General features: G+C 44.8%; 1 protein-coding gene across 1 annotated transcript in view; it reads right to left on the reverse strand.

Moving 5' to 3' along the window:
* The window catches only part of stim1b (stromal interaction molecule 1b), a 24,066-nt gene extending 9,643 nt beyond the window's left edge, over window positions 1-14,423 (reverse strand). The window contains exons 1-6 of the mRNA XM_030793598.1: window positions 14,309-14,423; window positions 9,030-9,160; window positions 6,819-6,933; window positions 5,589-5,700; window positions 5,207-5,322; window positions 2,016-2,193 (exon numbers count right to left, since the gene is read on the reverse strand). Coding sequence (XP_030649458.1) covers window positions 2,016-2,193; window positions 5,207-5,322; window positions 5,589-5,700; window positions 6,819-6,933; window positions 9,030-9,160; window positions 14,309-14,423 — 767 coding nt within the window. The remainder of the gene's footprint in view (window positions 1-2,015; window positions 2,194-5,206; window positions 5,323-5,588; window positions 5,701-6,818; window positions 6,934-9,029; window positions 9,161-14,308) is intronic.
* Window positions 14,424-14,978: the final 555 nt, after the last annotated feature.

The following is a 14,978-nucleotide window of genomic DNA, read 5'->3' on the forward strand; positions in this document are numbered from 1 at the left end:
CACACACACTCACACACTCACACACACGCGCGCGCGTACACACACACACACACTCACACACTTAAACAGTCCAACTTCCACGGGAAAAACCCTCCACATTTAGAAACAAAAAACCGCAAGACAATGCTAAACTGTTTAGAGAACTACTGTGTCCACAGAAAAGAGGTAAAAATAACTTTTCTTCTGGCAATAAGAGCGTAAACTGAGGTCGCTCTACCAGAGCAGAGGCTTTAAACGTACAGATTGTCAGACAAGAGGTAATACAAAATGTAATACAGAATTGCGTGGTATTTCCTACATGATTTAACTTACTAAATAAATCTGTGTGTGGGAACAACCTTCCTCTGGATCTCTATGTGTTGCCCACCTGTTGGCATTAAGAATCTCGAGGTTATAATCTCATTATCAACCAGCACAAACCACTGTCCTCTGAAGTATTCAGCAGTCTGTGTGTGTGTGTGGGGGGGGGTATCTGCATTAAAGAATTTGTACAGGCCTACATATGGGTATGATGTTGGCATTTGCAGGTCGGTGTTAATGACGCAAACACGGGGAGAGACAGAGAGAGAGAGGGAGAGAGAGAGGAGAGAGAGAGAGAGACAGAGAGAGAGAGAGAATGAGAGAGAGAGAGAGAGAGAGAGAGAGAGAGAGAGAGAGAGAGAGAGAGAGAGAGAGAGAGAAAGAATGAGAGAGGACTGAGAGAGAGAGAGAGAGAGAGAGAGAGAGAGAGAGAGAGAGAGAGAGAGAGAGAGAGAGAGAGAGAGAGAGAGAGAGAATGAGAGAGACTGAGAGAGAGAGAGAGAGAGAATGTGGTGACCAGACCACAGCTCTAAGGCTGTGCTAATAACCCTCACACATGGCAGCTCAGCTAAACCCCATCACTCACTCCCCGGTGTCGTGTTACCCAAGCGGAAGGTCGGATGTCTCCATAGCAACAATTAAAACCGGCCGATGAATCACAGCCGTGAGATATGGCGGTTTTTACAAGTCGTGTTTTAAGAGGTAAACTTTATCTTTATGAGTGGGAGCAATCAGAGAGTCACCGTGAGGAACCACCGGTCCGTGAAACGCCACGGGAAAGATCCATCAACACTAACAGTACTACCAGGACCAGACCAACTGGGACCAGAACTCCTAGAACTCTTCTGGGAACTCCGAACGTGCTCAGACAGACTTTACTTTCCTAATCGAGACTCTTGTGTAGATGACGTTTTTCTGAGGATGTCGTTTACGTGCCCTGCGACATTAACAAAACTTTTTTATTCGTGTCGACTGCTGGTGTTGCTTTCGTGTTCAGCCGACGTCCCCGCCATTACAGGCAGAAAATGCATTGTGCACTGCTGTTTTTTTTTTTGTCTTCACACTAATGCTAAAGTGGGCAAAATGCAAAAAAGCAAAACTGTAGTAACACTCCAAAAATGGAGGCTTTGTGAGTGGGGTGCATTTTCTTTAATTTAAGGTCCGGGTCCCAGTAAAGGAGCATTCCCATGGAAATTTGTAGGCCTACGTTTGCACCTGGCATTGCACTGCTGACAGTGACGTAACGCCCTGTAGTTCAGTCACTGGAGGCGCTTCACCAATCGTATTCCGCTTTTTTTCAAATCAGAACGACCTCTTTTCCGGAGTGGGCTTTTGGGAATAAAGAGTTTACATCAGAAGTGTTGTGAGCAGAAAACTCGGGAATGTTTGAACGTTCTGCACAAGATCAGAATATTGATCTGTGTGTAAACGTGTTCGTTTGATCTGTGTGTAAACGTGTTCGTTGTTTGACTAAACATTCCCCAACGACCCTTTTAACCTCTTTTTTCCCCCTCCACTAAGATGAACCAAAAAAAAAAAAAAAGTTCTTTTGAGATGGAAGAAAACACTCTCAACAGGGGCCATCTGAACCCTGTTCTACTCAGACTGCGCTGACAGAACCACGGGCCAGAAAAGCCCGGACCAGGTCGGAACGGAGCGGGGCGGGGCGGGGCTTTTAGATGCTTTGTTTCTGACAGTCAGTCAAAGCCACTCACTTCTGCTGTAGGTCCGACAGACTCTCCTCGGCTCTCTGAAGACTCTCCAGGTCTTTCATCATCTTCTGCATGTGGTCTTTAGACTTCCGACTCTGCATGTAGGCAAACCAGCAACCAGCCAGTCCAATCACGATAGACACCACCAACACAAAGTCCTTCAGCTGACTGTCTCTGCCCACTGAGAGCGAGACACAGAGAGAGAGAGAGAGAGAGAGACAGAGAGAGAGAATAAGATATTGAATACGATTCATGCACTTCATATGTTTCTAAGCACATTCTCACAGACATAACTTCCACGGCGTAATTCACACTCCACTATACTGTGTCGTGTTCTCAGTTGGTGTGTTAAAGAAGAGACAGGGGAAAATCAGCAGATTAACCCAAATACACACATGGACTTGATCTCTACATATGTTCTAGCTCACACACACACACACGATATCTGACTCCTAAATAAACACATAAATATCGTGTTTTTTGTTAGAGGGTGAGAGTTACTGATGTCATGGCAGATTAAAGCGTTGGTGTTCCACTTGCTGGGCTCTAGAGAAACGTTACAGAGCTGAAAGGGTTAATGTCATCACCAACTGAATTTTACAACCCAGTTGACGAGGGATTTCCCTCTGACACATGCAGTGGAAATGTTTTTCTTTTTCTCTTTCTCTTTCTTTCTTTCCGTCCGTTACACTTGGAAAATTCAGATTTAATCGATACTTTTAAAACGACACAGACGAGTACTGTATGCTTCTGCATTTTCATAACTTGATTCAGTTCTTGGAAATTTCAGTGATCTCATCTTAACATGTTCGTTCACATTGATGCGCTCAGACACGTCAAACCTGACCAGGGAGTTACTGCTCCTACGGGAGAGGCAATAAACTTTATTTTATTTTTTTTCTGTCGAAAATCACAAATTTGAAAGAAATAAAGCCATGACAATACTTCATGTCTGCAGTTTCAGGCTAGTCATACATAAACAAACGCTGGTGAAATGCTAGGATAGCTAACCACCAGCTGTCCTGTGAGCTTCCTCATTGTTGACAGTATTTAGATGTTAGATCGTATGTTTCTTATGAACTAACTTGAGTGGCACTGGCAAGGAATAACATTCTTTCAATACTTTCATATTTTTCAGAAGTACATATAAAAAATGTGAACTTCTTTTGATCGTTTTCAATTCATTTTAATAGTAGGATCACACACACACACGCACACACGCACGCATTCCGAAGCAAATTGACTTTTTGTCTTATTTTGAAAACAACACCGCATATGATCTGGTTTGGTTGTGTATGTCTTGAATGACCCGTTTTCACATGCAGTGCAACACAACAAAAGAGTGCCGTTCATCCAAACACTGGGTGAGGGAACTCCCCGAAAGCTCCTGCCGCTCTCTCCAACTGTCACATCCATCATCCGTCTAAAACTTGCTTTCTATTAACCACACCAGCACTGTGGGAAATGCAACAGCTTTCTCTCTCTCTCTATTTTCTCTCTCTCTTTTTTTTCTTAGTAGGGCACTGGAGAGAGAGAGAGAGAGCTTAAGACGGATGGATTAACGGATGCTATTTGGGTCTAGAATTTCTCTGGTCACATCCTGTCGAGAGGAGTGACCTGAGAGACGGACACTGGATACCGGCGTGATATTTAAACAAGAGACGAAAGTAACTGATTCTCTGAACTTTGACCCACGACCCCTGAAACCCCCCCTGAAACTAGAATTGAGTATCCAGTGGCGGACTGTCTTTCCAAGATTTAAGGCATAACCGGAAGATAAAAAAAAAAAAAAAAACAAGCAAACAAACACCAACACCAGCAGGACTTTATTCAGTGCTTACATCTTTTGTAGGTTTTCACCATCAATTAAAATGTAACCGCTAACACGCATGACGTCTCTTTATATAGCATGTGTATGTTTATGCAGGGTATAGCTATTCATTCAGTATAATCCCACGTTACATGAGAGGGATCATATGGATTAAGTCTCTTAACTTTTTTCTGACTCTGACTGCAGATCACCGCTGAGTGAATTTGCATCATCTCTGCATTAGTTATTTGGAGGGGCGGGGGGGGGGGGGGGGGGGGGTGGAGGAGGAGCCTCATATTTAAGTCTAGCAGGGCCAACCAATCAGAACGCAGAGACAGAGGGAGCCTCCTGTTCACTGGAAATAGCTGGGTCTGGTCTAACCGGATTCACTTTTCTGGTGGCAAACACGGGATGTTGAGTGCATTGGGTAGCAGGAGTAGGAGTGCAGCCAAACTACAAGAGCAGCATTAATCAGATGAAGAGCCGGCTGCCATTAGACTCCCATTTCACTCAGACTACAGGTACACACTGTCAGCAGTAACACTGGACAGACTCACAGGACATGCCCTGACATTTTAAGACTAAGTGCTAAGTCACCATTTAAATAGCACGGGTGACTTAAACTCATCACAGAGGAGAACTGGTTTATCCACAAACTGGTTTCTCTCTCTTTATCCCTCTCTCTCTCTTGCTTTCTGGTTATCCCTCACTGTCTCATCTCACCACGCATCACAGAAACTGTCCTCTCCATCTCCCTGTTCCTCTCTCTCCTTTATCAAAACATCTCTCTCTCTCTGTTCCTCTCTCTCTCTCTCTCTCTCTCTGCGCCCTCCTGTGTTTCGTCAGCTGTGCTTCGGCGTTCCTCTGTAACCACTGACTGTAACGAGACACGCCACACACACGCTCATGTCTCCTGCAGTATTAGCACATACGGCTATTTCTAAACAACAGCCACCAAATACTCACTTGACCTCAAACACTGGCAGTCAGTTGGATGAAAGGTATGTGTGTGTGTGTGTGTGTGTGTGTGTGTGTGTGTAACTATGTGTGTATTGTCTTTGAGTGCCAGCACACTCATAAAAGAGATTTCCTGTGTCTGGCGTGTGTGTGTGTGTGTGTATATGTGTGTCGTGTCTCATATCCACTTTCATACCTGCTCTTCCCATCTCATCACCCTCTCCAGAACACAAGCCCCTCTGAGAACTTTGAATCTTCTTTATATGAGAAATGCTAAACACGCTGAGAACATTCTGGAACGTCGCGAGTTTTGGTTGGAGCGCGAGTTAACCCGGTCGGGCGACTGTTCGTATAAACAGCCGCGCTGCTGACGCGTAACAGGCGGGGTCTGCGGTAATCCCCTGTGATGTAACAGCGAAACACTCACTCAGAGGGGGCCCGAACAGAACCGTGTCCAGGGCTTTGAGCTGGAGCTTCTGGGCGTGGCTGCGGTCCATGATCTTCAGTACGGACAAGGTCAAGGTGGCGTTCTTCACTGCCAGTCTGTCAGGGAGGAGTAACATGGGCATGACGTCGGAGCGTAACATGGGCATGAGGTTAGGGTAGAGGAGCACAGAGGAGAAACTGAGCTGGAGCAGAGCATGAGGACAGAGATGAGTGTTAAGAGTATCTAGAGTCAAGAATTAAAAGCACAGAGGACCAGACAGTGACAGACGCAGAGAGAGACGGAGTGTGAGACTGTGTGTGTACGTGTGTGTGTGAGGAAGAGAGAGAGAGAGAGAAAACGAGAGAGAACAGGATGCTCTTACCTCGGCAGGGCTTTTCCACTGATGTCGTTCCTTCTAAGAGACTCCACGTACGAAGGCAACTCCACATAGTTAATCAGCCACTCTTCAACTTCCACCACAGTCCAGTTATATACTGTTTTACACACGCACACACACACACACACACACGGACACAGAGTTATTTGCTTTATCCTGACAGAACCCTGAAGCCTCGCTCCATTTCCTGTTCAGGGAATACTTTTTTTTTTGGAAAGCTTTTGAGTTATTGAAGTTCGGTTACGACACAGGACAACCCATCTAAATAAAGTCATGAAGCTGAGGTGAAGTTATGAGGTGCGCTGCAAGAATCCCAGATCTCCTTGATATCTCCTTGATATTTTTGGCTCATTCTGAAGGAATACCCGTGTGCCTCCTCCCCTGAATTACCGAGGGGCGGACACGCTCTGAATCAGCCACGGGAATTTAATGCCAGGATTTGGAAGAGCGGACATCTCTTTTTCTCCAGGACAGTTCCTACAAGAACTCCAGGAACAGTGTACAAGTGTATCGAAAGAGCATCGCACTGTCCTCTGTGCCCAATCATGAGTGGCCCATAGAAATATAAGAGTCTTTTAAAACCAGGGTAAATATTTGGGACGTCAAAAAGATCTGTGGGCACTGACCTCTGGCCAGAGATACACAGAGGCAGATTTAACAAACATTTTGGCCGTTGAGTGGTCTTTGTAGGCCCCCATCTTGATAACCGCCAGGAAAATTTCACTTCTGCGAAAATAAGCCGGGGGGATCGGCAGCTGTCAGCGCGCATGATTCTCCCGCCCGATCAGTCGAGCAATGAGAATGAGAAGTTCGGGAGACCAAAGCCCTCTCGGGGGTTCAGATCAGTCACCGTACGAAACAGGCTTGTCAACTGAGAGAACACAGAGGTAATGTGGGGCAAAAGCTACGCAGATTACATTCACAAACACACTTTAGAGCCAACACAGTGCACAGCAGTGTGCTACAGCGCTACTACGACAGGAAGAGGTGCTACGTAGCTAACACAGGCCTCACGCAAACACAGCTAACACAGGACGAAGTGCTAACAGGAGCGATACAACTGCACTTACTCAGGAGAGATAGCGCTAACACAGGACAGACGATACGCCACTCATACAGGGCAGAAGCTACGGCGCTAACACCCAATGGAAGCTATATCGCTAGCACAGCATAGACACCGCAGCGCTAACACCTAGCGCTGAGTCAGATTCAAACCTTCAGAGGTTCTCCACGTATTCCACATGTCCTCCACAGTGATCAGCAAGTCTGTCCTATGGAAGCTGTTGTGCTTGGCTTTGGGGTCGTTGTATTTGAGATCCTTCCGGAGAAACTGAAATGACAAACACAGAACACAGTCCACGTAAAGGTGAGAAGGGCATAGTCTGAGTATGCTCTGTCCAGCTGAGGAAACACATCTCACACACTCATATCACACACTCATATCACACACTCATATCACACACTCATATCACATCTTCTGCACTAGGTCAGTCTGCGACTGTGTCCCTGTAATTTCAACACTTACCGTTTCACACCGTTATTTTGCTCCTATGCTTGAGTGTTTTTGCTACCCACCCCCTTGTTTCTTTTTACAGTTTCTTTTTACATAGCAAAGTCTAGACATGAAGTGTTCTTTCCCTGTGGATTACTGTATCAGCCCTGCACAACTGCAACTGAACTGAATTAGCCAATCAGCTAACAAGCAGGTGGTGGATCAATAGAATCAAGTGTCCAGCGCAGGGACCAAGCAAATTACTGGGGCAGGACAGGCCTTGAGGACTTGGTTAAAACACACACACACACACACACACACACACACATTGTTCTCGGCCATGAGGGTTATCCTTGCTGCAAAGTGACAGAAGAAAAGAAGAGAACTAAAAATTAACATGGGACTGATCTTACACTGGTTTTAAAGTGATCTTAAACTGGTTTTAAAGTGATCTTAAACTGGTTTTAAAGTGATATCAAACTGGTTTTAAAGTGATCTCAAACTGACCTTAGAGTGACCTAATTCACAATCGCCTTTTCACTTACTGACCGTGGGACAGGTGTGACTATCGACAGTCAACATTTGGCATGAGGTCAAACCCCCCCCAGCGTTCCAGACATGTGGACGAAACGACGAACGCACGTTCGGCTTAGCGACGTCCTCCAAAAGTCCTTTATCTTTCATCCAACGCAGCCCCAGTGAAAGTTACCACTTCATTGCATCTTTCACAGCAAAGCTGAACAGCCCAGTCTGATTAATGGCCACTGTTTCAGGCCTAATCACATCACTCGGAATGGAATGCAGCCCACACGCGGCGAGGCGGCAAACGGCTCCGTTTATGGTCGCCGACTGGTTGCTAAGTTACCAAAACTGGAATAATATTTTGCGGTTGAAACTGGGACAATTCAACAACCTTGCGAATCTCTGAAGTAAAACACTGCTTTGTGGGGAAGTTGTTCAGTTATTTGAAAAGTATCAGTGAGGAAAGCAAAATACAACGTGGAGATAACTGCTATAAAATCGACCCTTGAACTCCTCCACTTCATGTCAGGGTATACAGACCACCCTTTTGGCCTGTATTCAGTAACAATGACATGTTTATTTCTTACAGAGGAAGATTACAACACCAACTGAATCTAAGAGACTGAAGAGGGCGAGAGAGAGAGAGAGAGAAAGAGAAAGTACAGACGCATCTGGTTTAAGGTTCTGGGGAGTAGACCACAGAGTACCCAGGAGAAAACTGACCACCACAGTACAGCATGACGACCTTGACCTTGACCTTGAAGTTCAGCGTTCAGTCAGCAGAGTGATTACGCATTTACACAGTGAATGGAGATTTCACACAGCTGGCCAAATCTCATGGGTTCAGGTTGGCACTGAATACTAGATAGCACTTTCACAAACTTCTTTTTTTTTTTTCTCTCCTGCAAAGCTTAAAAGGCCGCCTAAAACCACCAACCTTGCACCAAAACACAATACTCTCTACAACCAAGAGTATGGCAGCATGCATAAAGATGGGAGTCATAGAACAGATGAACCACATGAGCCATTTTGAAACTTGGCGAACTTGCATTTTTGATGTAGGAAAAGCAATCTGAGGTTGTTCTAAAACATTGTCATTTTTTGCCTTCATAGCCTTTCATTCATTAAACATGCGCTGCCTACTGGGATCTCAACACTGGTTTAAAACAACGTTGTCTACGACAAGTACAACATATTTCACTGCTGGGTCTGTCTGAGGCTATGTTAATTATGTATCAGTTTTCCACTGTGATTATCTCTTACTGTGTGTTCTGTTATAACGGTGCAGTAAGTAAAGGAGACAGAAGAACAAGCACGTCTTCCGTCTCTGCAGACAGGTTAAAAAACACGCCGCACTGTCTCAACACCTCCAGACCACAGACCGCGTTTCCCAGAATGCAGCGCCAACTCACTCCGTCTGTTTCCATCACGTCCACGCTGCCATCTGCGTCGTCATCCATGTCTCTGTGAATGCTCCGCAGGGCCAGGAAACTCAGCAAGGCATTCTCATCCTGACACAGCAGTTCATCTATAACACACAGCTCTGAGATAACCAGGGAGAGAGAGAGAGAGAGAGAGAGAGAGAGGGAGAGAGAGAGGGAGAGGGAGAGGAAGAGGGAGAGGAAGAGGGAGAGAGAGAGAGAGAGAGAAGGAGCTGAAATTCTGATATATGACCATACAGTTTCCAGCCATTAGTTTCAGCTCTGATGCTGACAGGACTGTTACAGACTATTAGCTGTATATCGGTGTTCATTGATGCAATGCACGATATTCAATTCAAGACTGTTGTTGTTTATATTTGCGCAAAACAGTTACATCGGCTTAAGTTACTTTTTACTGACAGCAGTAAACGCCAAACTTTAGGCCCAACTTTTCAGGGTTTATTGAGATAAAATTACAAGCTGAATGACTTTGCAGTTAAGATTTTTTTTTTTTTTTTTTAAACATTTTTGCCTTGTACCTCAGTATATGTCACCACGGTTACCTTTTATTTTAATCGCATTAGAAACACACGAGACCGGAAATCATTTTGATGTAAAACGTCATCTGAGAGTAATTTTAATTAAGAGCTAGAACGTTCACAATGTCAAGCTGTAAGAACAGAGCTCCATCATTTGTCAATCACACAGAGCAGGGTTCAGTCAGCAGGGGGATGTTATGCATTCGGCATACGTGTGCCAGCTTCCCAAATATGTGCTCCAGAGATCAAGAGAACTTTAACACACAGCCTGCTCACCTCGGGACTGCGTGCTCCCCAGTATAAGAACAAAGCAAAAAAAAAAAAAGGTGAGAGGTCCCAGTACGAATCATAAGCCTTCCTGAGCCATGTCTGCGGCTGGCATCGGTGACGGAGGATACGAGAGTGAGTGAGGGAGTGAGTGTATGTTACAGGGTGTGTGACTGAGTGAGTCAGTGTGTGTCAGAGTGTGTCTATGAGTGTGTGTGGGAGCGAGATGGTTAGAGAACGTTTATGTGAGTGAGTGAATGTGTGAATGAGAGAGAGTGAGTGAATGAGAGTGAGTGAGTGAGTGAGTGAGGGACAAACTTCGAGGGGTTGAAGTTAATAAACTCTCTAATATTACTGAGCCCAAAACCACAAAGCGACTCTCTCTGCGACTATTTATAGCCTGAGATTCTGCACAGCTGCGGTTGGGGGGTTACTGGAGGGAGGGGAGGGGGGTGGGGGGGGGGGGGGGTCAAGGGGAGTGGGACTGAGTTTGTTTGAATTTGAGGGTTATCCCACAGTCAGATCTATGGTCCAATGTGTATGCTCAGATCTGAGCAACCAGAGCGATTCTGCGTAGAGACGCTGCGGTTAAGAGAGGTCACAGAGAACGTGTAAAACAGGGCTTGTTTGAACACGGACAGAGACAAGGAAATTACGTTTCTCACAGTCCTGTGTTTTATTCCAACTAAGGCATAAACATAACCATTCAGGCAAGCAGCCAGACCAACTTAAGGAGTGCGCATGCGCGCGCACACACACACACACAAACCACAGTGGATCTCAGTGTGTGTACATACATTGTGCACCTGCATACACACACTCCATTAAAATAATCAACATGCTGTTTTCTACACACTTTTACACACACACACACACCTCTGAAACCCTGAGTGACCATTACTTATATAACTACCTTTTAACGTGGTCTATCTACCATAACAAATGTCAATATGTTAATATTTATATATAAAAATTTCCACTCACTGTCATAAATGGTTATACAGTTATTTATTCTGTGTAGTGGATTTTGTGGTGCAGTATTGTTTTATCATGGAGAGTGTGAAAGGTGCTTACTGAAATATTACTTTAAGGATCATAGTTTAAATACATTAACCAAAGTTCAGTGGGCTTAACATCTTCTCAAAAGGTTTCAAGTTCATTTTTAAATGTATGGTGGCCGCATTTCCACGGTGATAGGAGAGAAAGACAGGAAACAGACAGACAGGAAGAGTGAGAGAGATCAAGAACCCCGATACGGGGCATATACTTGTACACAAACGTTACAGGGAGACACAGACAGATGAGGAGATACAGGGAGAGAGAATGGGATACTGGAACAGAACAAGATAAGAAAGAGGAGCCGGTCAGATGGAGAGATAGAACCTTTTTAAGTACCTTTAAAACCAAAGAAAAGAGAAAGAGAGAAGGAGGGGGAAGAAATTGAGAGAGAGGGATGGGGTGAGAGAGATGGTGGGGGGGGGGGGGGGGGGGGGGGGTGAGAGGCGTGACAGAGACTTTCTAATTGGCAGGGCCTTTGTAAAGATCTAAGCAGGCAAGCGGAGGTTTTACCGCTGTGAGGATTTACAGAGCATATTGTTTTGACAAGTCAGTCTAATGCTCTCCACATGATTCCGGACACACACACACACACGCACACACACACAAGCAGATGCAAATACTCAGGACCACAGGGCCACACACACACACACACTTCCTCCCAATAGCAAAGACATAAACAACAGCATCACCAATCAAACCACTGTGACAATATTTACCACAGTGCCTCTACTAATCAAAAACGGCCACAATATTTAACACAACACAGCACCAGCAGTTATGAGACCCAGTTAGACCACTGAAGACTTCACTAGCCTACATCTTCGCATGATTCCAGCAGGAATCATTCCAGACTATTCCGTTCTGAACCAACCGTTCGAGCTGACACACAGATGCTGAGAGAATGACGCGCGAGCCAAGGCTGCTGATAATCGGCATTTGGAGCTCACACGCCTAGCGTGGGAAGAGGGTTCATCCTAAAACTCAGGCCCCGATATGAGACAAAATGAAAAGAATGTTTCCTCAATGAATTCCCCCTACTGAAGTTACTGTTTTTGTTTGTTTTGTTTGTTTGTTTTTCGTTCATGAGGTCAAAATAAGGATTTCACTACATGAAGATTTGAGGGAGATGTGAAGGACGGTCCAATCACACGCCCGCGCACACGCGTTCAGAGACGTCTCGGCTTTTATTTATTTATTTATTTTTTATCAGGAGTGTTTGACGTTAGGATTTTTATGAATCATAACGAGGGGAAAAGTAAACACTGAAATAACCACGTCTTACTCTCCAATGACTCTCTGTGTTCATAAAACAGAAAACAAGTGTCGTTTTCAGTCCTTTCTAAAACTCCATTAGCTGTTTCCCCGCTGCCTTGGTGCGCTGTCTCTTCTCGTCATCAAAAAGATGCCATTTTAGAATGGTGTTTGATTTCTCATTTAGATCGTTTACTAAACCAATGTGGTGCTTTCTTAAAACAGCTTTGATCATACTTTTTAGGCCAATGAAACCCATAAAGTGAACCGTGATGTGATCCAGACCTATTCGCACAGTGTTGTTGTAAATGTTAGTACCACCATAGCGGCGGGAATCGGCTGAGTGCGGCGCTCTTAGCGCTGTGGACGTTTATGTGGGCATTACCTTTAAAGTAATCGCCATTTCAAGACGAGAGCGTCGAAATTAACGATAGATATAAGTACGGCCAGACCACCACAGAGTGAGTGTCTCTCTTGAGTGGCACACCCAGAACATACCGCTGCTGTGGGTGACCGGTAAAGGCACGAACACAGAGATTTGTCATGTACCTGTGACTCCAAGGTTTAATTAATTATCGTGCGAGAAGGCATTGCGATCCCGCTCTTGGCCTGTCTGAAGCGTTGTCAAAGCGCACACCTCCTGACAAATTATGGGTGAAACCGAGCAAATAGTATAATGGTCGTTTGTCATGTTGTTTGATGATAACAGAGAACCTAATCACGTAAAAACGTTTTGGGGGTTGGCTTCATTCATGTGGGAGGAAGCAGGTGCTTGCTTTTGAGGCCCACCGCCCACGTTTAACATCAAAGCTTTTGCATTTACTTGAAGTCGGTTTCTAACCTAATTTCCCTCCATTCTGAAGGGCTAACAGTGCTCGAGTAAATAGAGATACCTGCTCAGGAAGCACTGGTTCAAACGGGCTGAAGGACATGACTGTAGTCCTACATGACAGTTAATCTAACAGTCCCTTCTCTCAGACCAAAGTGTTCACTGTTGAGAGTCTAATCCACCCCTTAATATGGCCGTAATGTTCCCTCACAGATGCTATCAGTAGATAGCTATCACATCTACAAGCTAACTCATTATTCCTCATAGTGAAATATACACAATGACATTTAAAGAAGCCAATCCGACAAAGTTTCTTAACAATGAATGAAGCAATAGTAAGTCGTCATGTCATCAGAGAACGACTTCAATCTCTCTCTCTTTCTTTCTCTCTCTCTAGAACAGTCTTAGAACTTGGGTCACCACGCGCTCTCTCTCTCTCTCTCTGAGACACTATTCAGATGAGACTCTTGAGATCTGAAGTAGCCATTAGCCAAAGTTTACAAGGACAAGCTAAGCACCGAAAGACACGTGGATCTTACAGTAACAGGAAAAAAAGAAAAAAAAACCCTTAAGTGCCCAGTATAAACGTTCCAGCTGAAAGCTTCACAGCCGCCAGCAAACCCAGCGCGGATGACAGATGGCCTAATGCTAGCAAATCGGTTATGTGAGCACACAACCATCTCAGTTAATAGCCGAGCCCTGTTACGACAGTTCGCGTGATTCCGTGAGTTTGCTATGTGGGTTTAAACCAGCTGTGGTGTTTTTTTATTAACAAGAATAAGGTAGGCGATAAGGTGCTGTTGAATCAGTTCAGTGCTTACTGAGGAAAAAAAAAAAAACAACACACCACCACAAAAGATGGCTTATCATGGTTGCCGCCGCGCTTACTGATTTGCAGGTACACGCGAGGCCTTTTTTTATACTCGGTAGCCTACTCATCATGAGGCTGTGCGTTTAGTGTGATTCTTATTATGTGAAACCGTGTTTTCCAGCCCTACTCCAAGACGGCTGCCAGCGCTGTCCATTTAAGACCTCTCCCTCTCTTTCTCTCTCTCTCATCTAACACACCTGATTCAACTCATCAGCGACAGATCAAGTCTTTGATTACGCTGAGTCCGATGTTACAGCCGTGAGGGGAGACTGAGCGGAGGTGTGCGGCTTCAGGAATAGGAGCAGGACTGGAAAAAACACTAAAGTGCTATTTAACAACTTAAAGTCTTGCACAGGAATGTAGCACTCTTTAAATGGATTGTCCTGACACTTTTAGCTAGCAAAAAAAAAACAAAAAACAAAAAACAAGACATGTGGCCTTGCAGGAATCTTACCGGACATAGCGCTCTCTGGCAGCATGGCGTCAAATGAAGACTTATCCGCTCTGCTTCTCCGCAGGAGACACAAGAATGAGAGTAGCAGAAGCAGCTTGAGAGTACCCATATTCATCTTCACATGGAAAAGGAGAAAAATAATAATCCGGTCACACTTGAACTCCAGTCTTTTTTTCTTTTTTTTTTAAGAGAATCACAATCGAACAAGCTTGTCAGCCAGATCACTGATTGGATGTGTGATATGGTCGTAACACGAGTTACACTAAGCAAGAGAACATCCACACAGCTTCAGTGAAGTTGAGCATACTGGTCGATCACTTTACTGATGTTTGATGGCACAGAAATATTGTTCTCCTGTCGTACTCTTTTTTCCAGCGAATTCCACTGTGTGGCCTATGTGAGAAGAACTTGAAACCCAAAGAAAACCCGAGGTTCTACTCAGGTTCCGCATATTACCTTTGCCAGTGAAACCACGTTAAACCCTGAACAAGTGTGTAGTAAAATAATCACTTTAGTACTAAGATACAGTTATAAACCGTCACCGTGTCACTAACAGCCTACATATTGTCCCTATTGACAGTCGGTGCTGTGGTATTGAGTACTTACCAGACTGTCTCGCAACTTTATACTGCACCGTATTGCTGTAACTCTAAAACACGTTAATCGCAGT

The sequence above is a fragment of the Chanos chanos genome, chromosome 16 (assembly GCF_902362185.1).
Source record: "Chanos chanos chromosome 16, fChaCha1.1, whole genome shotgun sequence".
Taxonomy (NCBI): Eukaryota; Metazoa; Chordata; class Actinopteri; order Gonorynchiformes; family Chanidae; genus Chanos; species Chanos chanos.